General features: G+C 46.3%; 3 protein-coding genes across 3 annotated transcripts; 2 read left to right on the forward strand and 1 right to left on the reverse strand.

Moving 5' to 3' along the window:
• The first annotated feature begins 479 nt into the window (after window positions 1-479).
• LOC139388410 (zinc finger, CCHC domain containing 9) lies at window positions 480-4,985 on the forward strand. Its single transcript, XM_071135054.1, has 6 exons — window positions 480-547; window positions 950-1,395; window positions 1,541-1,691; window positions 3,464-3,556; window positions 3,650-3,718; window positions 4,371-4,985. The coding sequence occupies exons 2-6, from the start codon at window positions 961-963 to the stop codon at window positions 4,481-4,483; spliced, it is 861 nt and encodes a 286-aa protein (XP_070991155.1). The 5' UTR covers window positions 480-547; window positions 950-960; the 3' UTR covers window positions 4,484-4,985.
• A 120-nt stretch (window positions 4,986-5,105) lies between these two features.
• LOC139387799 (acetyl-coenzyme A thioesterase) lies at window positions 5,106-11,736 on the reverse strand. The gene is given in 22 exon segments (XM_071134030.1): window positions 5,106-5,185; window positions 5,188-5,229; window positions 5,232-5,301; window positions 5,334-5,442; window positions 5,750-5,820; window positions 5,823-5,877; window positions 6,035-6,132; window positions 6,134-6,172; window positions 8,496-8,528; window positions 8,531-8,581; window positions 9,422-9,496; window positions 9,498-9,569; window positions 9,571-9,675; window positions 9,677-9,695; window positions 9,795-9,890; window positions 9,892-9,912; window positions 10,287-10,460; window positions 10,810-11,051; window positions 11,171-11,199; window positions 11,202-11,224; window positions 11,302-11,343; window positions 11,345-11,736. Coding segments are annotated over 22 exon segments (1,938 nt in total).
• A 5,149-nt stretch (window positions 11,737-16,885) lies between these two features.
• LOC139388547 (ATG10 autophagy related 10 homolog (S. cerevisiae)) lies at window positions 16,886-20,560 on the forward strand. Its single transcript, XM_071135269.1, has 6 exons — window positions 16,886-17,157; window positions 17,767-17,873; window positions 18,601-18,865; window positions 19,309-19,406; window positions 19,531-19,628; window positions 19,726-20,560. Exons 2-6 carry the CDS (start codon window positions 17,769-17,771, stop codon window positions 19,958-19,960), a joined length of 801 nt encoding a protein of 266 aa, XP_070991370.1. The 5' UTR covers window positions 16,886-17,157; window positions 17,767-17,768; the 3' UTR covers window positions 19,961-20,560.
• Window positions 20,561-21,708: the final 1,148 nt, after the last annotated feature.

The raw sequence follows: 21,708 nt of genomic DNA on the forward strand, positions 1-21,708 counted from the left end.
CTAGCTATCACATAACGAGATGACTGGTCCCCAAAGCAGACCTACAGGGAAAGTAATGGTGGAATTGTAGATGGGAACACCGCCCACTGAAATACTGAAGGGAAACGTTACATAAACAGGGACAGCACAATAACATGGTGAACCAGTGTGCGTTTGCAGGGCTGGCTTACATCAACTCGAAAACTGTCAAAAGAGAAGATGTATAACAAATTAATCTGGTCCTACTTTGGACAATCCAGATCAGACGCCAACGCATGGTGCAACGACGATTGCACACCAGGATTTGGGAGAAAAGAACCAAAGCAACTGCACAAACACATTCGTGCACTCGCTTTACTTCCAGTCAAAGAGCAGGCGTGCAGCAAGCACGAAACAAAAGTGCATGTGTGATCACTTGTTATTATAAATTCTCAACCTCAACAACAGATGGCAATACGAGTCTATCGAGTCATTTTCCTGTCATTTCCACCCAAGGAAGAAGAAGAAGAAGAACGTGACTTCCGGCTAAACAGTAAACACATGTGGCAGCGATAGTTTTACACTTTAGGTGAGTTTATAACAGATACATATATTCTGATCACATTATTTAACTGAATTTATCAGTTTCTGAATTTCTGCGAATATATTTCGCTCCAGATTTAGTTCACAACTCCGCTGAAAAGGACTCTTAGAGTAATGCTAGCAACTCTTCACGTTATCTAACTAGCAAGTTTATTTGTAGCCTCTATCCTAACCGTTGTTTTTATAGCTGAGCAGTTAATGTGTATATAGTTAGAATGAAGTTAGTTTTTAGATACATATTTATATACCACTTTGTATTTTGAGATGAATGACCGCTGCTTTTGCTAGATCAGTCTAGGGGAACATTCACCATACTCCCAAATCCCTAATGGTTTTTTCCATCTCTCTCTCATCCGTCTCCCTCATCTCTCTTTATATGGTACCCCAGGTGTTCCAGCAATGACGCGATGGGCCAGAGCCAACAACGTCCACAAACACAAACCTGCTGAGGCAACACCCTGGAGCCAGCTTAGAACCAGAGGGGGAGGAGTAGGGAGGGGTCGTCCAGGCCCTTTTGGAGGTTCAGGAGGTGCTAGCTCTAGCCATGGTCCTGGGGGTTGGGGAAGAGGTAGGGGAGGAGGGGGAGACCCTCTGAGGCGAACGCAGCTCGGCGATGCTGGGATTAAGAAGCCCTGTCGGAAGAAGAAAGACTACGACAATGAGGATGTGAACGGCTTCATGGAATACCTTCAGAGTGGCGGGGCTGGGACGTCCAGGGGAGGTGGAGGGGCAGGGATGGGGGGACTCAGGGAAGAGGTAGAGACAGCCCTGAAGAAAGACAGGAGGAGAGAGGACAGGAGGATTAAGAGACAGGATGACAAGAAGAGCAGCATGGTGAGTAAGATGGGCAGAGATCAAGCGTAGAGTGACTAAGTTTCCAATGTTGCTACTAATAGTGACACTCAACCTTGTGATGTTGTCTTACTCTCTTACCTCTTCCTTCTTTCTTACCTCTCTCTCCCTGTCTCCCCCTCTCCAGGTGTGTTTTAACTGTAGGAAGCCTGGCCACGGTTTGGCTGACTGTCCGGAGGCGGACCGAGATGAGGAGATGGGAAGGGAAATCTGCTACCGCTGTGGATCCACAGAACATGAGATCCAACGCTGCCGTGCTAAAATAGATCCTGCTCTAGGTGGGTGTGTGTGTTGTCCTGATTCCTGGTTGTGTTCTATAATTCAATTTAGATTTGTTCCGTTTGTTATTCTTTCTATGCTGAACAAAAATATAAACGCAACATAGAACAACTTCAATGATTTTACTGAGTATCAGTTCATATAAGGAAACCAGTCAATTGAAATGAAGTAATCTAATCTATGGATTTCACATGACTCGGCAGGGGTGAGGCCATGGGTGGGCCTTGGAGGGCATACGCCCACCCACTGGGGAGCCAGGCCCACCCACTGGGGAGCCAGGCCCAGCTATCAGAATTAGTTTTTCCTCACAGAAGGGCTTTACTACAGACAGAAATACTCCTCCGTTTCATCGGGTGGCTGGTCTCAGACGATCACGCCGGGGAAGATGCCGGATGTGGAGGTCCTTCTTCCCCTATTTTTGTGTGTATGGAACATTTCTGGGATCTTTTATTTCAGCTCATGAAACATGGGACCAACACTTTCACATTTTGTTACGTTACAGCCTAATTCTAAAATGGATTAAATTGTTTTTTTCACCCTCTCATCAATCTACACACTACCTCATAATGACAAATTACACCTTTGACAGTGACTACAGCCTTGAGTCTTCTTGGATATTACGCTATAAGCTTGGCACACCTGTATTTGGGGAGTTTCTCCCATTTTTCTCTGCAAATCCTCTAGCTCTGTCAGGTTGGATGGGGAGCATCGCTGCACAGCTATTTTCAGGTCTCTCCGGAGATGTTCGATCGGGTTCAAGTGCGGGCTCTGGCTGGGCCAATCAGACATTCAGAGACTTGTCCCGAAGGCACTCCTGCGTTGTCTTGGCTCTGTGCTTAGGGTCGTTGTCCTGCTGGAAGGTGAACCTTCGCCCCAGTCCTGGTCCTGAGGTCTTTGGAGTGCTCTGGAGCAGATTTTCATCAAGGATCTCTCTGTACTTTGTTCCATTCATCTTTCCTTCGATCCTGACAAGTCTCCCCGTCCCTGCCACCGAAAAACATCCCCACAGCAGGATGCTGCCACCACCATGTTTCACCGTAGGGATGGTGCCAGGTTTCACCGTAGGGATGGTGCCAGGTTTCCTCCAGACGTGACGCTTGGCATTCAGGCCAAAAAGTTCAAGCTTGGTTTCATCAGACCAGAGAATGTTGTTTCTCATGGTCTGAGAGTCTTTAGGTGCCTTTTGGCAAACTGCAAGCGGGCTGTCATGTGCCTTTTACTGAGGAGTGTCTTCTGTCTGGCCACTCTACCATAAAGGCCTGATTGGTGGAGTGCTGCAGAAATTGTTGTCCTTCTGGAAGGTTCTCCCATCTCCACAGAGGAACTCTGGAGCTCATTGGGTTCTTTGTCACCTCCCTGAATAAAGCCCTTCTCCCCTGATTGCTCAGTTTGGCCGGGCAGCCAGCTCTAGGAACAGTCTTGGGGGTTCCAAACTTCTTCCATTTAAGAATGATGGACACCACTGTGTTCTTGGGGACCTTCAATGCTGCAGACATTTTTTTGTTACCCTTCCCCAGATCTGTGCCTTGACACACTCCTGTCTTGGAGGTCTACGGACAATTCCTTCGACCTCATGGCTAGGTATTTTGCTCTGACATGTAGTATCAACTGTGGGACCTGACATAGACAGTTGTGTGCCTTTCCAAATCATGTCTAATCAATTGAATGTACCACAGCTGGACTCCAATCAAGTTGTAGAAACATCAAGGATGATCAATGGATTTGATTGAATGTGTGTTTGTTTCTCTCTCCCTCTCTCTCTCTCGCTCAGGGGAATACCCGTATGCCAAGTGTTTCATCTGTAGTAAGACTGGCCACCTGTCCAGGTCCTGCCCAGATAACCCCAAAGGACTGTACGCTGCAGGTACAACACATGCACTCTCACAGTACTAAACTGGGCTGATAAATCAAACTGTGAATCCATAACATTGTCTCCTCCCTTTCTGTCCATCTGCAGGAGGTTGTTGCCGTGTGTGTGGTTCAGTAGAGCACTTCCAGAAGGATTGTCCTGAGCACCAGGCCGCGTGTGAGTAACCAGGCTCCCGTCTCTCTCTACCCTGCGTCAGGATTGTCTGTTCGACAGACCCATTTTCCCCTGCCCGCGTCACGGGAATGTTGCGCTCGCACGACAGATTCAGAACAAAGCTTTACCCGACAGTGGGTTCGATCGCATGCAACTTCAAACGCAGCTCATGCAAGTTGACAAATAAGTCACCGAGGCGGTTATCGTTTGCAGCGTCGCTAATGTCATCAGAGGATTTGACTAACTAACGTTAGCAAGCCGGCGAGGCATGGTAAAATATCACAGATTGAGCTCGATAAAGCCAGAAGGATCATGAACCTATCATTAGCTGTAGCCATCTGTTTTGCCTGTTCCCGTTGTCATCATTCACTCACTGTTAAGTTCGCCACGGTCCTGACTTTAGCGTTAGCGATCCTGCTACGGCGCTTTTTGGCCGGGCATCACTCGAACGTGACGCCTGTTTGTAAACCAAAAATGGGTCTATATACGCTACATTTCTCTCTGAACATTCCCTTTGTCATTTCCATTGAATATATCTATCTGAACGTCGTTTGTGTTCTGTTTCATCCATCTGAACGCTCTGTACAGTTAGTCCTCTTTATACGCTCCCGAGATGTTGTGTGACTGACGTGTGTTTGTCCAATTCTCCCCGTAGCTAACCAAGTGACCTTGGGCTGGCTGTCCAATAACATGAGTGCCGACCATGAGGAAGTGCATGTGCCTGTGAAGAAAGCCCCGCCCAAACGGGCCAAGGTAGTGTTCTTCTGACCTGCCAATCCACGCAGAGGACTCGCCAGATTGGACAGGTCTGACATCGACACATCCCAAGACTGAAATCCACGAAGGGCGTTCGTTCTGTCACCGTCCTCTCTCTCTCTCGGAGTTTTAACAAACAACATCCATAGTCAGGGAAAATGGATAGCTGCTCTTGACTGCCATATTGGAAAGCGCCCTCTGTGGTCTCACACCCTGGACTCTTGTGTATAGGACTGGAAGTGATTTGTATGGATGGGACGAGACTGGAGCCTGTAGTGTATGCTAGCTAGCGGGTCGCTCCTGTATCTAAAGATGTTTTTTTTATATCTCGGTAGCCATCTATCCTGTGTGTCTCATGTTTGGTGGTGTGTTCTCTAATCCATCCCCAGAGGTGTCTGAGAAACAAAAAGGTTAAAAATATAGGTTTTTATTTGCATTTCACAGAATTTTGTTTTGTCACCGAGTATCATTATTACTTCGTTCACTCACATCAATAAATTAGACTTATATTACATACATGACCTACATTTGCTGTGACCAAGACATTTTGGGTAATTCGGAAACACCGTCCGTTGTAAATTGGACACCTGTATTAGCAGCCGCTCGACTAGAGACGTGTTGTGTCTCGTTAGAATCATGAGTCTCCCGATAGTATCATTTCAAAAATCAGACTCAGGTTTAGTGTGTGTGTGGTGTCTCTCTCCGGGAAGGTGTGCTAGCCGTCTCCTCCCTAGACTTAGACCAGCCTGCCAGGTTACATGCGGCAACACGCCTGACATCACCTGGTTTGTGGTAACACACCTGGAACACATGGTTTTAACACATTGTCTCTGAATTGTGAGGGCTAACGATCGTCAAGGACAACAACCACCCGAGCCACTGCCTGTTCACCCCGCTATCGTCCAGAAGGCGAGGTCAGGGGGGGAGATGTTTCCATGGTTACAGACCTCAGGCCTAGCACATAGGGGTCCCTGTAGAAGACAAAACACACACATATGGCTAACAGGAATCAGAACGATCCCATAACCATCTCCACTCAAGAAGACGGGAACGCACACGTTCTTCTGAAGCGGGGTTGCCAGACGTATTCCACGCAGGGCCGAATCTCTGCGGGTCTTTTTGTGTTTCCTTTCAGTTACGACATAGAAAGCCAGAGGTGAGGGGAGTTCCTTACTAATTAGTGACCTTAATTCATCAAGTACAAGGGTGGAGCGAAAACCCGCAGACACTTTGCACCTCCGTGGAATGAGTTTGACGCGTTCTAAAGGAAACCTTTACTTGTCGTCGCAGGGCTGTCTCTTTGACAACAGGAACACGAAGTCTCGGCTCTTGCCTCCGTTGATAGGGGGGGGCATTTAATCTGGTACACCGTCTCCTCCTCATCGGCCCCCTCTACCTCCTCACAGCTACAGGGAGAAGGGGGTGTGATAGGTTAAAGGTCAAGTTAGTTTAAAGAACACGAAGCTCTGTGTCGCTCATACTTTCAGCAAAATGTGGCTGGTGGCACCTTAACCGGGGAGGACAGGCTCAGTAATTGAATAAATGGAATGGTAACGAATTTACAGGTGACTTACAGATAGTGTCCCCCAAAGAGGTCGCAGTGTGAGGTCAGCCAATAGGGTGAAGGCATGGAGGGCAGAGGTCATGACCATCTGAACTTGGGACACAAAGCAGCTCCTCCTCATGGACAAACACACCGATCTGGGAACATACAACATGTTAAAGAAACTAAAAGCAAAAAAGGACAAAGAATCCCCTTTAGAAATTTGCCATATCAAATCAAATCAAATGTTATTTGTCACATACACATGGTTAGCAAATGTTAATGCGAGTGTAGCGAAATGCTTGTGCTTCTAGTTCCGACAATGCAGTAATAACCAACAAGTAATCTAACTAACAATTCCAAAACTACTGTCTTATACACAGTGTAAGGGGATAAAGAATATGTACATAAGGATATATGAATGAGTGATGGTACAGAGCAGCATAGGCAGGATACAGTAGATGGTATCGAGTACAGTATATACATGAGGTGAGTATGTAAACAAAGTGGCATAGTTAAAGTGGCTAGTGATACATGTATTACATAAGGATGCAGTCGATGATATAGAGTACAGTATATACATATACACAGTATGCATATGAGATGAATAATGTAGGGTAAGTAACATTATATAAGGTAGCATTGTTTAAAGTGGCTAGTGATATATTTACATCATTTCCCATCAATTCCCATTATTAAAGTGGCTGGAGTTGTGTCAGTGTGTTGGCAGCAGCCACTCAATGTTAGTGGTGGCTGTTTAACAGTCTGATGGCCTTGAGATAGAAGCTGTTTTTCAGTCTCTCGGTCCCAGCTTTGATGCACCTGTACTGACCTCGCCTTCTGGATGATAGCGGGGTGAACAGGCAGTGGCTCGGGTGGTTGATGTCCTTGATGATCTTTATGGCCTTCCTGTAACATCGGGTGGTGTAGGTGTCCTGGAGGGCAGGTAGTTTGCCCCCGGTGATGCGTTGTGCAGACCTCACTACCCTCTGGAGAGCCTTACGGTAGTGGGCAGAGCAGTTGCCGTACCAGGCGGTGATACAGCCCGCCAGGATGCTCTCGATTGTGCATCTGTAGAAGTTTGTGAGTGCTTTAGGTGACAAACAGAATTTCTTCAGCCTCCTGAGGTTGAAGAGGCGCTGCTGCGCCTTCTTCACGATGCTGTCTGTGTGAGTGGACCAATTCAGTTTGTCTGTGATGTGTATGCCGAGGAACTTAAAACTTGCTACCCTCTCCACTACTGTTCCATCGATGTGGATAGGGGGGTGTTCCCTCTGCTGTTTCCTGAAGTCCACAATCATCTCCTTAGTTTTGTTGACGTTGAGTGTGAGGTTATTTTCCTGACACCACACTCCGAGGGCCCTCACCTCCTCCCTGTAGGCCGTCTCGTCGTTGTTGGTAATCAAGCCTACCACTGTTGTGTCGTCCACAAACTTGATGATTGAGTTGGAGGCGTGCGTGGCCACGCAGTCGTGGGTGAACAGGGAGTACAGGAGAGGGCTTAGAACACACCCTTGTGGGGCCCCAGTGTTGAGGATCAGCGGGGTGGAGATGTTGTTGCCTACCCTCACCACCTGGGGGCGGCCCGTCAGGAAGTCCAGTACCCAGTTGCACAGGGCGGGGTCGAGACCCAGGGTCTCGAGCTTGATGACGAGCTTGGAGGGTACTATGGTGTTGAATGCCGAGCTGTAGTCGATGAACAGCATTCTCACATAGGTATTCCTCTTGTCCAGATGGGTTAGGGCAGTGTGCAGTGTGGTTGAGATTGCATCGTCTGTGGACCTATTTGGGCGGTAAGCAAATTGGAGTGGGTCTAGGGTGTCGGGTAGGGTGGAGGTGATATGGTCCTTGACTAGTCTCTCAAAGCACTTCATGATGACGGAAGTGAGTGCTACGGGGCGGTAGTCGTTTAGCTCAGTTACCTTAGCTTTCTTGGGAACAGGAACAATGGTGGCCCTCTTGAAGCATGTGGGAACAGCAGACTGGTAGGGATTGATTGAATATGTCCGTAAACACACCGGCCAGCTGGTCTGCGCATGCTCTGAGGGCGAGGCTGGGGATGCCGTCTGGGCCTGCAGCCTTGCGAGGGTTAACACGTTTAAATGTCTTACTCACCTCGGCTGCAGTGAAGGAGAGTCCGCATGTTTTCGTTGCAGGCCGTGTCAGTGGCACTGTATTGTCCTCAAAGCGGGCAAAAAAGTTATTTAGTCTGCCTGGGAGCAGGACATCCTGGTCCGTGACTGGGCTGGATTTCTTCTTGTAGTCCGTGATTGACTGTAGACCCTGCCACATGCCTCTTGTGTCTGAGCCGTTGAATTGAGATTCTACTTTGTCTCTGTACTGACGCTTAGCTTGTTTGATAGCCTTGCCGAGGGAATAGCTGCACTGTTTGTATTCGGTCATGTTACCAGTCACCTTGCCCTGATTAAAAGCAGAGAAGCATATAGTGTCTCCATTCAGGCATTAGTGTGTGTTTCTCACCCTGTCATTGATGCTGCTGGCTTACCCAGTCTTGTTTCCCCAGTCAGTACAGTCAGAGCTGCTACATTGTTAAAACCCAGATACATCTGCAGGGGACGATAGGAGACAGACGGTAGTGATATGCGGGTTGACTCTTAACCTGCAGTGGATGGGTTTCGGGTCATGAAATATTGTTTGGATGAAGGGCGGGCGGGTCGAGTAAAGAGCAAACAAATAATAATACAATCCGTAGTTCTTCTGTAATTCATATCTTTAAGGCTATATTGAGTTCTTTCATTATTTTTTTTAATCTGGCATTTGGCGCATAAGTCTAAGCTTTAGGGGCCGACTTTGCTGCGTGCCAAATCGGCCTACACACCAATCGCCAAATGCTTTCGGGAACTTGGCCGGAGAACGTTAACATCGATCCACTGAGGCAAAAAGGACAAGGTCAGAGTTCAATTCGGTAAGAGAAGAGCTGCAAAATAAAGATAAACGACGGCCAGAAAAGCAACATTTCAGAAAGATGTGGTCAAACTGGTAAAAGAGGATGATGACTGAGGTACTATACAAATTCGTAAAGTCAGGAGACGCGGACCACAACACCGGCACGTCATAAAAAGGAAACTGTACAGCGCATTTTCTACATTTGCTGGTTAGGCTCGGGTGCTGGCCTCAGACGTTCACTTTATCACAAGTCGGTGGTTGCAGATGGGTTATTAGCAATTGCGAGTGGCTACGGGTGAACAAATAGCTGACCCGTGCATCACTAACAGACAGACAGCAGGGAAATAATGAGGCTGAACTAAAAGCGTGTCTCAGCTTTAGTCAACTTGTCATCTGGCAAGGCAGTGATGTGGTTGAAGGCAAAAACAGTCAGGTACAAGGCTATTTTAGCTAGAATGATGGGTGCTGGTAGTGTCATGTTCATTACATGGTTGTGGTACCTGGTTCCTTTTATCCCAGGGGACAGAGATAGGAGCCTCCTCCTTACAGGACAGGGTGTGCTTTCTAGCCATCAATAATTATCTTCCTTACGATGGCAGACAGGTATCTCCTCTCCCAGTCCTTGTTGGTGTATGTGACTTGAGGGACAGGCAGGTACGTCTCCAGGTGTGTTAGACAGCTGGTAGATGAGGAAGGCGCTGTTGATGTGACACGCTTTGTTCGCGGTCCACTCCTCACAGTTACAGGCCTCCACTCAGGACACCTACCTCAATACTACACACACGGGCACACACACATTTTAAATACTGTGCCAATTACATTTCCACAGGATCCCATTATCTGAACGGGAATTCATATGACGAGACATGTTACCTGTTGTTAAATGTGTTGTTGACCACAGCCTTAAAGACCAGTCTGTTGCCTACAGAGGAGGGCCCTCTGAAGCGGAACATGTCTACAGACCTCAGAAGGGAAGCGGCCACACAAATGACTGGAGAGAGAGAGAGAGAGGGTTAGTAGGGTGTGCGTGTGTACCTACACTCTTAGAAAAAAGGGTTCCAAAAGGGTTCTTCGGCTGTCCCCACAGGACAGGGGTAGGCAACCCTGGTCCTGGAGTGACACAGTGTTTTTTGATTTAACCAACCTGGGAGACCGGGTGTGTTGAGTTTAGGCAATCACTCAACTGATCAATTAGCTCGATCTGGTGTGGTGCCTAGTTGGAACAAAAATCCTGCAGTACCTGCAGCACTCCAGGAACAAGGTTGCCTTCCCCTGGCATAGGAGAACCCTTTTATGGGTTCTACATGGAACCAAAAAGGGCTATCCTATGGGGACAGCCATAGAACCCTGTTAGATAGAGGGTACCTGGCTGCCACTGTGGCTGCGTTCTCCATCCAAGCCATGATTTGTCGTCCGGAGGTGTTGCCGTGGTGATTAGCGTGTGGAGGCAGGACCAGCTCGACGCTCTCCACATGCGTGAACGCTGTGGACACGGCAGACTGTGGGTCTCTCCTGCTACACCCACCTGGAGAGGAACAGGTACAGACATGGGTTATTAAAAAGAGAGGCAATTACACATCTAGTACATCTAATCACCAACTCAGCCATTGCCCTCAGACAGAGATGTAGATAGCCTCATCATGTGCATCTGACAAAGAGCATTACACGCCAGAGAGCTGTACCAAACAGACTCTCTCCATCTCTCCTCCATCTCAGCTACAAAAGGTATTTATTTGTTTAGAATTGCCCCTTGAACATGTGTCAATATGACAAAGTTTCATTCAGGGCAAGATAAATCAAGTAAATCTACAGATTAGGACACTTAATCCCAGGCTGACACCTACACACACACGAAAGACGAGCGAGAGAATGAGGCAGAGAGACAGACTGACCGTTGGCTAGTGGGCGGTAGTCTTGTAGCAGGGTACTGAACGTCTGTTCGTTGTAGAGTCTTCGTCTCTCTGAGGCCAGAGAATGAAGCAGCTGCTCCTCTGCAGAACCCAGGTTTTCCACCGGTCGCAACACCACCTTTTCTGGTCCCGCTGGCTTTCCAACAAAGGTGGAGTCAGCCACACATACCAACATCTCCACACGTTCCCTCACATCCTGCACCGACACACGGATTCCCTTCTCCACACACACACACACACATATTGTTATGTTAAAAATGTGAAATAATCATTGTGTACAGGCATGCGTGCATGCATGTGTAAATGCATGTGTGTGTTTGTATGTGTGCGTTGTCTTACCTCCATGCTTGTGGTGAATGTTCTATTACCTTGATGGTGATCACCTGACCAACCCTGCAAACAACATTAGAAATATTTTAAATGTTAAATACGCATTTGATTGATTGATGTATCGATTGATTGATGCGTACCTGTCAGTCTCCTCAAACTGGATGTCGTCCATGGAGAGTGTCACACGCCGTCCCAGCATGACGTTCAGCTAAGGGACAAACACACACACACGTGAGGCATGCGATGGTGTCCATCCATTTGAGTTGCTGCCCAGTACTCAGGTCTCCTTGGTGATCTGCATGGCGTGGCTGGATAGACTGGCACATCTGGACATCTATAGGAGCAGGGATCTGCCCAAGACCTGAGCCCAGAAGAGAAGCACCCTGACCGGTTACAGTGCCAGACCGATGCCTCTGAATCTCTTGGTCCTTATGGGGCTCCACAGGGCCTGACCCCCGGCGTACACCCAGGATCTGTGCACCCTGAGCAGGCGGAGGGACAGACAGAGGCCCCTTCAGATCCTGGAGGTAGCGGTTCTCCAGACTGAAGCCATTCTGGAGGCTCTGGGTCATCATTACCCTATTGCTTCTGTGTGCAGAGAGTGTAGAGAAAACGAGTAGCCCGTGTACGAGCCTCGTTCAGTCCCTAAGTGAGCAAGTGAGTGAAAGGGCAGTGACAATCACATACCCTTTAAATAAAAGTAACCCAGCATTGTCCCACCCTCCTCTCTATCTGTAAACCTTATCTGTGGCTTGGAGCCCTATAATGAAGTAACACAAACACTGGTTCACAGTTTGGCAATGAGTTCCAATAACAACCTCTGTCTGTTTGATGACACACCCACGTGTGGCGCGCATACACACACACCCCGGCATTGGGGGGGTCTGGCAATGGGGATGGAAAACTGGACAAGACACTTGTCACCAAACAACAACAACAAACAACAACAAACTCAGTAATATGATATGACATACAATCCTCTATATTCCTGAGACTTGGCTGGTACACACACACATACACACACACGCACTGCAGGTGGACTCTGACTGGCCAGTGTGATGATAGTACTCTCAACCCCAGAATAGACCAATTATATCTATCTGGAGACTGAAGTAACTACAAGAGATTTTTAAACAGTATCAAAAGTGTTTTTAGGAGCGATAGATAAAAAAAATGTATCATAAAATACCATACAGCGTCACAAACATGTTTTAATTTACATACAACTTTGAAAGCTAGCTAGCAAACAAATCTCCTTGAGGGTTTTGCTATCTGGTTTGCGAGTGGTGTTTTTCTGCATTCATACACATTCAAAAATCTCAAGCCTAACCCAGCTACAGACAGAAGTGACTTTACGTAGCAGGTTACTTAGGAGAACTAACACAGCAGGCTAGGAGAATGAACATAGCAGATTAGGAAAATCAAAAACAAGACTGTTGACATTAGTGGAAGCCCTAGGAACTGCAATCTGGAAGGATTTTGCCTTATAATAAAAATGACAGCCATTGAAAACAGTGGTAGGCCTGAGTAACAGGCAGCTTACTTTGGGCACGCTTTTCTTCCGGTCAAACTACTGCCCCCTAGCCCAAAGAGGTTAGGAGAATGAGGTTAACCCTCCTGTTGTGTTCGTTTCATGTTAATTCATTCTGTGTTCCCGGTCCAAAATGACCGCCTCATTATAGCTGATTATAAATCCATAATATTCCATATACTATAGATCTTTTTATCAACTTAAGGTCTTGTGAACATTACAAGTTCTAACTTCTATTTACTATTTATGACCTGTAGGCCTCATTGACCTGAGCTCATACAACTAGTTTTTGAGTAAAAAAAGCACAATGTATGGATTATTTTGATTATAACAAATACTCAGATGAAACATATTGTACTATTTATCAGATTACTTTGTGTCAAAGTTTAACAAGGACTCTCCTCCTCATCAGCGTCATGATCAAAGATATGATCAAGAGCCTCACATTCAGTATATCGTTTGGTCATTGTGCTGCCACAGAATGAATTCTGAGTAAGGCCTCAAAAAAGCTTTATATACAGTGCCTTGCGAAAGTATTCGGCCCCCTTGAACTTTGCGACCTTTTGCCACATTTCAGGCTTCAAACATAAAGATATAAAACTGTATTTTTTTGTGAAGAATCAACAACAAGTGGGACACAATCATGAAGTGGAACGACATTTATTGGATATTTCAAACTTTTTTAACAAATCAAAAACTGGTCTGATACTGGTCTGATACTCCTTCCATTTCAATATTATCGCTTGCACAGTGCTCCTTGGGATGTTTAAAGCTTGGGAAATCTTTTTGTATCCAAATCCGGCTTTAAACTTCTTCACAACAGTATCTCGGACCTGCCTGGTGTGTTCCTTGTTCTTCATGATGCTCTCTGCGCTTTTAACGGACCTCTGAGACTATCACAGTGCAGGTGCATTTATACAGAGACTTGATTACACACAGGTGGATTGTATTTATCATCATTAGTCATTTAGGTCAACATTGGATCATTCAGAGATCCTCACTGAACTTCTGGAGAGAGTTTGCTGCACTGAAAGTAAAGGGGCTGAATAATTTTGCACGCCCAATTTTTCAGTTTTTGATTTGTTAAAAAATTTGAAATATCCAATAAATGTCGTTCCACTTCATGATTGTGTCCCACTTGTTGTTGATTCTTCACAAAAAAATACAGTTTTATATCTTTATGTTTGAAGCCTGAAATGTGGCAAAAGGTCGCAAAGTTCAAGGGGGCCGAATACTTTCGCAAGGCACTGTACCAGAGCTGCGAGAAAAGTTCTATATATTATTGAAACAGTGTTGCGATTGTTTGTGAGAATGGCAACAGGTGTGGTTCCAGTGGGGGAAAGGTTCCCGTGGGGGTTGCCATGGAAACCAAGAAGGGGAGTGAGGTGTGTGTGCGTGTGTGTGTGTGCTCAAACACACATGCATGTGGGGGTCTGGGAGAGGAAGTGTGTCCATCTGATGAATGGGCATGTGCCTGAACTCAATTTTATACAATAATTGTAGTCTCACCCATTCATTTGTAATGACCGGTCAAATGACCGGGAACAGCACATGTGTACAAAAGTTAAATAAAACACCCAAAATGTAATGAAAATCATCCAAATGTATTTTGTGTGTTCAGATGCCCTGTGTGGACAGTCATGGAACCTTATGACAATCAGATTAAATGAACTACATTTTTCAGAGAGAGAACTTGTAAATCGGTCCAATCCGACCAGAAACACTGCAGGAGGGTTAAGGTTAGGATCCAAGGTTAGGGTTATGCTTAGCTAAAATGCTACAGTTGTCAACTGTTATCCCCAATGCAACAACTAGATGGACATGTACCGGTAGCAACAACTGGTCAAACCATCAGTATAACCACTGAGGTGTAATAAGAATGGTTTGAGCCCTGAATGCGTCTTTGCATCGTGCCTAAGAACAGCCCTTATTCTATATACCTCACCTCCTCGGTTCTTCATTATAAACTGGGTAGTTTGGCTCCTGGATGCTGATTGGCTGACAGCCATGGTATATCACTCCAGTGTTAATTGCTAAATTGTAATTACTTCACCACTACGGCGTATTTATTGCCTTGCTTCCCTAATCTTACCTCATTTGCACACACTGGATATAGATTTTTTTCTGTTGTATTATTGACTGTACATTTGATTAGTCCATGTGTAAATCTGTGTTGCTGTTTGTATCTCACTGCTTTGCTTTATCTTGGCCAGGTCGCAGTTGTAAATGAGAACTTGTTCTCAACTGGCCTACCTGGTTAAATAAAGGTGAAATAAATCAAATAAGAACAGCCCTTAGCCGTGGTATATTTGCCATATACCACACTCCCTCATTGCTTAACTAGAGACCATCCAAGATGGCCAATCTTTGTTTTTAACTTAATCTACTCACGTCCACATGCGCCATTTCTTACTGGGCTTACTCCGGATGCACACTAGCGCTCAGTGTGCACTGCGAATATGCTCCGAGAACTCTGTCAGAGCACGTGGACAGTTTAACAAGCCAACCGGCACTTCCCCTATCTAGCTGGGGTCATGACCTCAGTGCGTGAATATAATAATTGTATATCTTCGGCTGTGAGTGATGAAAAAAACACAAAACGGCCTCTGTGACAATAATTAGAAAAATTCAATGGATGTTTTGTGGACAAAGGTGATGACTAAAGTGTCTCATTCTGAGTTTTCAATTCTGACTTGTCTATGGGGGGGGGGGGCATCAAAAAGAATTGTCTTTCTAAGCCATGAATCAGTTAAACTGCAGTACCGAAGCAATACTGTAAGTGCAGTCAAAAGCGTGCAGACTGGAACCCTGGCCCGATGAAGCCGAAAGAACAGCGACCGAGAGTCAGGGTCGTGGAGAAGATGGCGGGTAGGCCTACGCCTGAATGGCTGTCAGATTTGGAGATGGAGTCAGAGGAACCCACAGAGGTTGGTAAGAAGGCGGGCAGAAAAAAAGGAAGAAAGTGGAACATATTGAAAGTGAGTAGGGATTGTTGCAGGAGGAAATTGAACATGACGAGGATGAGGATAAATTAACTGCGGTGGCAGGCGCGGTGAAGACAGCCGAGTTTGAGCCACATCCCGACGGTGATAAAGATGATTTTGGCTCAGTGGGAGAGGTTATTGGAGAGAACAGATCCTTTCCTTCTGGCTGATCCATATGGGGTGTCAGGTTGGGTGGAGAGGAGGTTGGGGAATATTGGGTTGGTGAAATTGACTCAAAGTGGAATCGTGTCGATTTTTTTTCATTTCTGCCATCCAGAGGGAGGGAGCGTGCACTCCGCACAACGTGACTGGGGACAAGAACTGTCATTTGCCTTCCTCTCCGGAGCAGGGCGCCGTCGAAAGGAGTGATAACTGGAGTGGGCATTAAGTGTTGAAGAGGATCAACTAAAGTCGAAGATTCCCGGTGTCTTTGACGCCCGCCGTTCGCCATCGGGACGCAGACCCGGTGGAGAGTGTGGTGAAACAGAGATGACACTGTCTGTACTACTGAGTTTTGATGCGGCGTCTTTACCAGACAAAGTCAAATTGGGATGTGTCAGTTATGCCGTGCGAAACCTTGTCCCGAATCCATTTCAGTGTTTCAGATGTCACGCTTATGGTCATGTGGCAGCAGTGTGTAGGTGGGAGATTCCTAGATGTGAAAAGTGTGCAGGAGGAGATGAGACAAAGGAGTGTGTAGTACCGGTGTGTAAACTGTAGGGCACATGAGGTTGGTGGCACCTTAATTGGGGAGGACATGTCTGTGGCAATGGCTGGAGCAGAATCAGTGGAATGGTATCAAATACATCAAACACATGCTGTGATGCCATTCCATTTGCTCTGTTCCAGCCATTATATGAGTCGCCCTCCCCTCAGCAGCCTCCACTGCTGTAGCGGTACCCGTGGTGCTGAAGATCAGAGGTGTCCGGTGAGAGAAAGGCAATGAAAAAAAAGTTGTAGAGGAAGATGGGTCCAGGGTGAGGGATCCTAAGATCCTGTGAGTAAGCCGAGGCCAATAGAGTTATAGGTGTAACGTGTGCTTCGGTAGAGTACTTTCTTCTTCTCTCCCCCCTTAGGACCTAAGTGGTGGGATAGTGGGGTGGTTTTGGGAGCAGGGTTAGCTGGTAGGGACATTTAGGCTGAAACACAGCCCATACGGTAGGTGGCGACATGCACCTATAACATTTGTTTGTGAACCGCCATAATACCGAAAGAGATGGAGAAGAAGAACAACAAAACAGCTGCACTGGAATCACAGCAAACTACGTGTGACATAATAACCATCAATATTTCTTATACTTAAAATTATCTAGACAAATAATTACAATGAATAATTAAATGAATTCACTAGAAACCACCTGTGAGGAACATACAGTAACTGGTAAGGGATCGTGGAATTCAGTCAGTTTAGCACAAGCGCCAAATCTGATTGGCTCTTTCCTCATTCTCCATCCGCAAACGAGATCCCGGAAGTTGCCCCGGTAAGGAACGTGTTTTGTTTTTAGAGTGCGCTTTTAGCGTGTTGTACATTTCCTCGGGAACATTAAAGACTGAAAACCTTGAACAGTATGGGCCTATTGCATTCATTGATGGCCACCAGATTATCGGCCGCTGATCTCTCGTTTAATGCATCAATTGGCACTAAAATCACCCGCACATCTGATGTGAATTGCAATCATTGGCCATACCGCACCCTAATGCTGATTTCGGTGTTTTAGTCCTGCTTTCAACCAAAATCAGCGTGATAAACCAAACTTGCAAAAAAAAAAAAAAAACTTGATCTCGTGTTGTTACCGCGTCAAACAAGGCTATTGCGTTGCAGCTTTCATGTACAAATATCGCATTCTCACTTCCAGAAACGTTGATTAAACATTCGAATGTTACATGTCTAACTATCTACAACACTGTATAACTGCAACCTGAATATACAGACGTGTGTTAGTTAGCTAGTTTCAGTAAGCTACCTGCCAGTAGATCTATGTGCATTGAGACAGACTTATTTCCACGAATCTGGCTTAACATATGATGCTCTCTTGTCCTCTTCCTCATCTCCGCCTATTCCCCAAATTCCTTCATATCTCCTCCTCCAGAGATGAGTAGCTGTTTTCTGGATGAGGAGACGTTCTGTCAGTGCTGTCAGCTTCTCCTCCAACACTCCCACTCCCTCTGTGACGGCTGGAGCTGGGAACAAGTGAAGGTATGGGGTGGAGGAGGGAGAGTGTTTTTAGGATAGAGAAGGGTAGAGTTTTATTTGCGGTAGGCCTACACTATTTAGGGGAAAGGAAAGGTTAGTCAGCATTGAAGAGTATAGTTGGGCTAGTTTGGGTTACACAGAATTAGGATTAAGGAAAGGTTAGAAAGGTCCTTTTTTTTTTAGGGTGCATGACTATCCCAGTCGCCTGAAGAAGCTGAGTGAGGAATGTTTGGATGGAATCGGGTGCGTGTGACTCTGTAGAGCAGGGGGTATGCAACTAGATTAAGCCACGGGATGATTTTTGTCAGAGTGGATGTAACTTGACCACAACTAAGCCCAAAAATAGATGTTATTTGAACATAACAATCATTTCATACCTTTTTATTATATTGATACAAGCACTTATTTTTTATATATATATTTTTTAATTAGTTGTGGGAATACTTGAGCAGATTTTAGCAGAATTCTGGTAATTGTAGTCATTTTTTGACCACCCCCCCCAAAAAATCTTGTCATAAAAAAATGAAGATTGGAGCCACCGCTAAACCGGCTTCCTCTCTCGGTTTCTTCTTAGGTTTCTTCCATCTGTGTTTTTCCTGGCCACTGTGCTTTCACTTCTGCTTTGCACTTTGGGGTTGAGGCCAGGAAACTGTAAAGCACTTTGTGACTACTAATGTGGAAAGGTCTTTTTATAAAATGCGATTGATTAATAATATTGTTTCCATTCAAGGGTTCTGAGGGCTACCTGAGGAAGACTGCCCTGGGGACCGGCAGAACCAGATGTAACCTGGACCAGCAAGGAAACAGTTCAGACCAGCACCAGGAGAGGACCTTCTCCCTCTCTTTCCATAATGATGAAGATGATGAAGATGATGGCGCAGTGTGTTGTATACAGGAGGAGAGCAGTAGTAGCAGTGTCGTTCAGTATGAATACCATATCCTCTACTCCTGCAGCTACCAAACTCCTGTCCTCTACTTCAGAGCCTCAACCCTGGGTATGTAGCCAGACTGGCTGAATGGTTATTTGAAGTAATACATTGCAAATACAGGACTTGCATTGTCTTCAGCCGTCCACTTCATTATACACTTACTGGTCCCTGTGTCTCGCTCTCTCTCCCTGTGTCTCGCTCTCTCTCCCTGTGTCTCGCTCTCTCTCCCTGTGTCTCGCTCTCTCTCCCTGTGTCTCGCTCTCTCTCCCTGTGTCTCGCTCTCTCTCCCTGTGTCTCGCTCTCTCTCCCTGTGTCTCGCTCTCTCTCCCTGTGTCTCGCTCTCTCTCCCTGTGTCTCGCTCTCTCTCCCTGTGTCTCGCTCTCTGTGTCTCTCTCTCGCTCTCTGTGTCTCGCTCTCGCTCTCTGTGTCTCGCTCTCGCTCCCTGTGTCTCGCTCTCGCTCCCTGTGTCTCGCTCTCGCTCCCTGTGTCTCGCTCTCTCTCTCTGTCAGAGGGTAGGAGTCTCTGTCTCGAGGAGGTATGGGACAGTGTTCATCCTAACTACAGACAGAGACTACAGCACAGACCCTGGGACACCATCACACAACAGGTTGGTACCACTCTCCTCTCTCTTTTCCCGGTAAGATTGTATCCCTCTCTTGATCTCTTTTTCCTCCATAAAACTCCCACTTCCACTCGACACCACGCTCAATCTTCTGTCTATTTCTCTCTAGGAACACCCGTTGCTAGGCCAGTCGTTCTTTGTGCTCCACCCCTGCAGGACAGAAGAGTTCATGATGCCTGTTCTAAAAGCTGCCCTGGAAGAACACCGGTGAGTTTGAGACTCAACATGTGTCTTCTATCTGAAAGTATTACACCTGTGTGTGTGTGTTCTCCTGTGTGACCTTTGCCCTCTGACCGCTGTGCAGACAGGTGAACTACATTGTGACCTGGCTCAGTGTGGTGGGTCCTGTTGTGGGACTGGACGTTCCTCTGAGCTACTGTACACAGGTACCTGAACCCCCGCACACCCCCTCCAGCTCTCCACAGCCCCCCTCCAGCTCTCCACAGCCCCCCTCCAGCTCTCCACAGCCCCCCTCCAGCTCTCCACAGCCCCCCTCCAGCTCTCCACAGCCCCCAGCCCTAGGGACAAAGCCAGGCTGAATGGCTCTCCCATCTAGCGTGGACAACACATAATTCCAAAGCGAATTTCCATTGGAGACAGATTTGACATCAGCTTGAGATGTGTTGATGAGGTCTGTCCAGTGGGCATGAGATGGAGGACATGGCAGCTGCTTTTCACAGCAAGTCTCTAGAGAACCGTTACATGAAGCACTCTGCTGGCACCTAGTAGTGAGAAACATTACTGCAACTCTACAGGCCTGTCAGAACTGCTAGGTTGAATGAGATCAGGTGATGGATCTGAGAAGAGGGAGCGGGGATGACGTATAGATCTGGGACAGGGTCATACTATGGGCTTCAGTGCTGATATCTGTGAAAGGGTAAAACATGACACTTCTCCTTTTGTCAGAGCAGACCTGGTCTTAGGAGGTTAGACAACCACGGCGCAACGAAAGAGATGTCTATTGATTTCTATGGGAGCTACTCTGTCCTTGACAAAGTTGTTTTGGAACAAGACAAATGAACGTCTTTTGTCCCTGGATAGGGGATTGAAGATGACGTCAGATGTCACTTGTGTTCCCTATGACCTCAAACCTGAACTTTTTGATTTCTTTGCAATAAAGTTGATGACAAACACACCGTTTTTGGCCTACATTGTGAAGATTTTTTAAAACAGAAACTCCATATTTTTTTCAGTTCCAGATTCGGTAAGATTCCTGTTTGTCTCTGACAGACTGGTCGTATCTGAAGGGGCTTCTTCTAACCGTGTGAGTGGCATTGTGATCCATGATAGTTTGTACTTTGGCCAGACCCTTGTCTGTTGGCAGAAGACTCAGGAATTAATTTATTGGTCAACTGGGAGAAAAGTTTGTTTGTGTGTATTCTTGCAGTAGAATAGATTACCTTGTCACCCTAATTTGTCTAACATCCTGTCTCCGTTGACCGAGAGCGTGGGGAGAGTTTCATTGCTCCTCCTCATACGATTTAACACGGTCGATTTGCTTTTGAATTGGAAATGGTTGCATGTTGACTGTATCACAGGTTGTAACACCAATGTTGGCTTTTAATAATGGCAACTCTTCCGCCTTAGTACTGATACAACACATGTATATGACTGTATCTCATCTATATTGAACCTACGTGTCAATGAACACACACAGTATGGTCATTATACCTAATGTAGAGACGGTTAGGGGGGAAACACAATTCTACTGTATGATTTAAGAGGGGGGGGAACACAATTCTACTGTATGATTTAAGAGGGGGGGGGGAAACACAATTCTACTGTATGATTTAAGAGGGGGGGGGGGGGGGAAACACAATTCTACTGTATGATTTAAGGGGGGGGGGGACACAATTCTACTGTATGATTTAAGGGGGGGGGGGGGGAAACACAATTCTACTGTATGATTTAAGAGGGGGGGGGAAACACAATTCTACTGTATGATTTAAGGGGGGGGAAACACAATTCTACTGTATGATTTAAGAGGGGGGGGGGGGAAACAGTTCAATACAAACTGTATACATCAGCCACTCTTATGGTAATGACTATGGGGACCATACGTACAATCTGTTCGCACGAGCAACCCTAACAGAAATGCTGATATAAATGTCCCAAGGGAGAGCTCTGACAATGTCAGATTAAAGTGTGTATGTGTAATCAGTTAACCCTGTTTTTAAAAGAAAGCATTGTGTTCACTGACGTTCCTCAATGCCAACCCTGGATAAACAACAATTGGAAACACATGGCTGTTTCTGGCACACACACAAGACACACACATACAAGTATG

This window comes from Oncorhynchus clarkii, chromosome 29 (assembly GCF_045791955.1).
Source record: "Oncorhynchus clarkii lewisi isolate Uvic-CL-2024 chromosome 29, UVic_Ocla_1.0, whole genome shotgun sequence".
NCBI classification, from domain to species: Eukaryota; Metazoa; Chordata; class Actinopteri; order Salmoniformes; family Salmonidae; genus Oncorhynchus; species Oncorhynchus clarkii.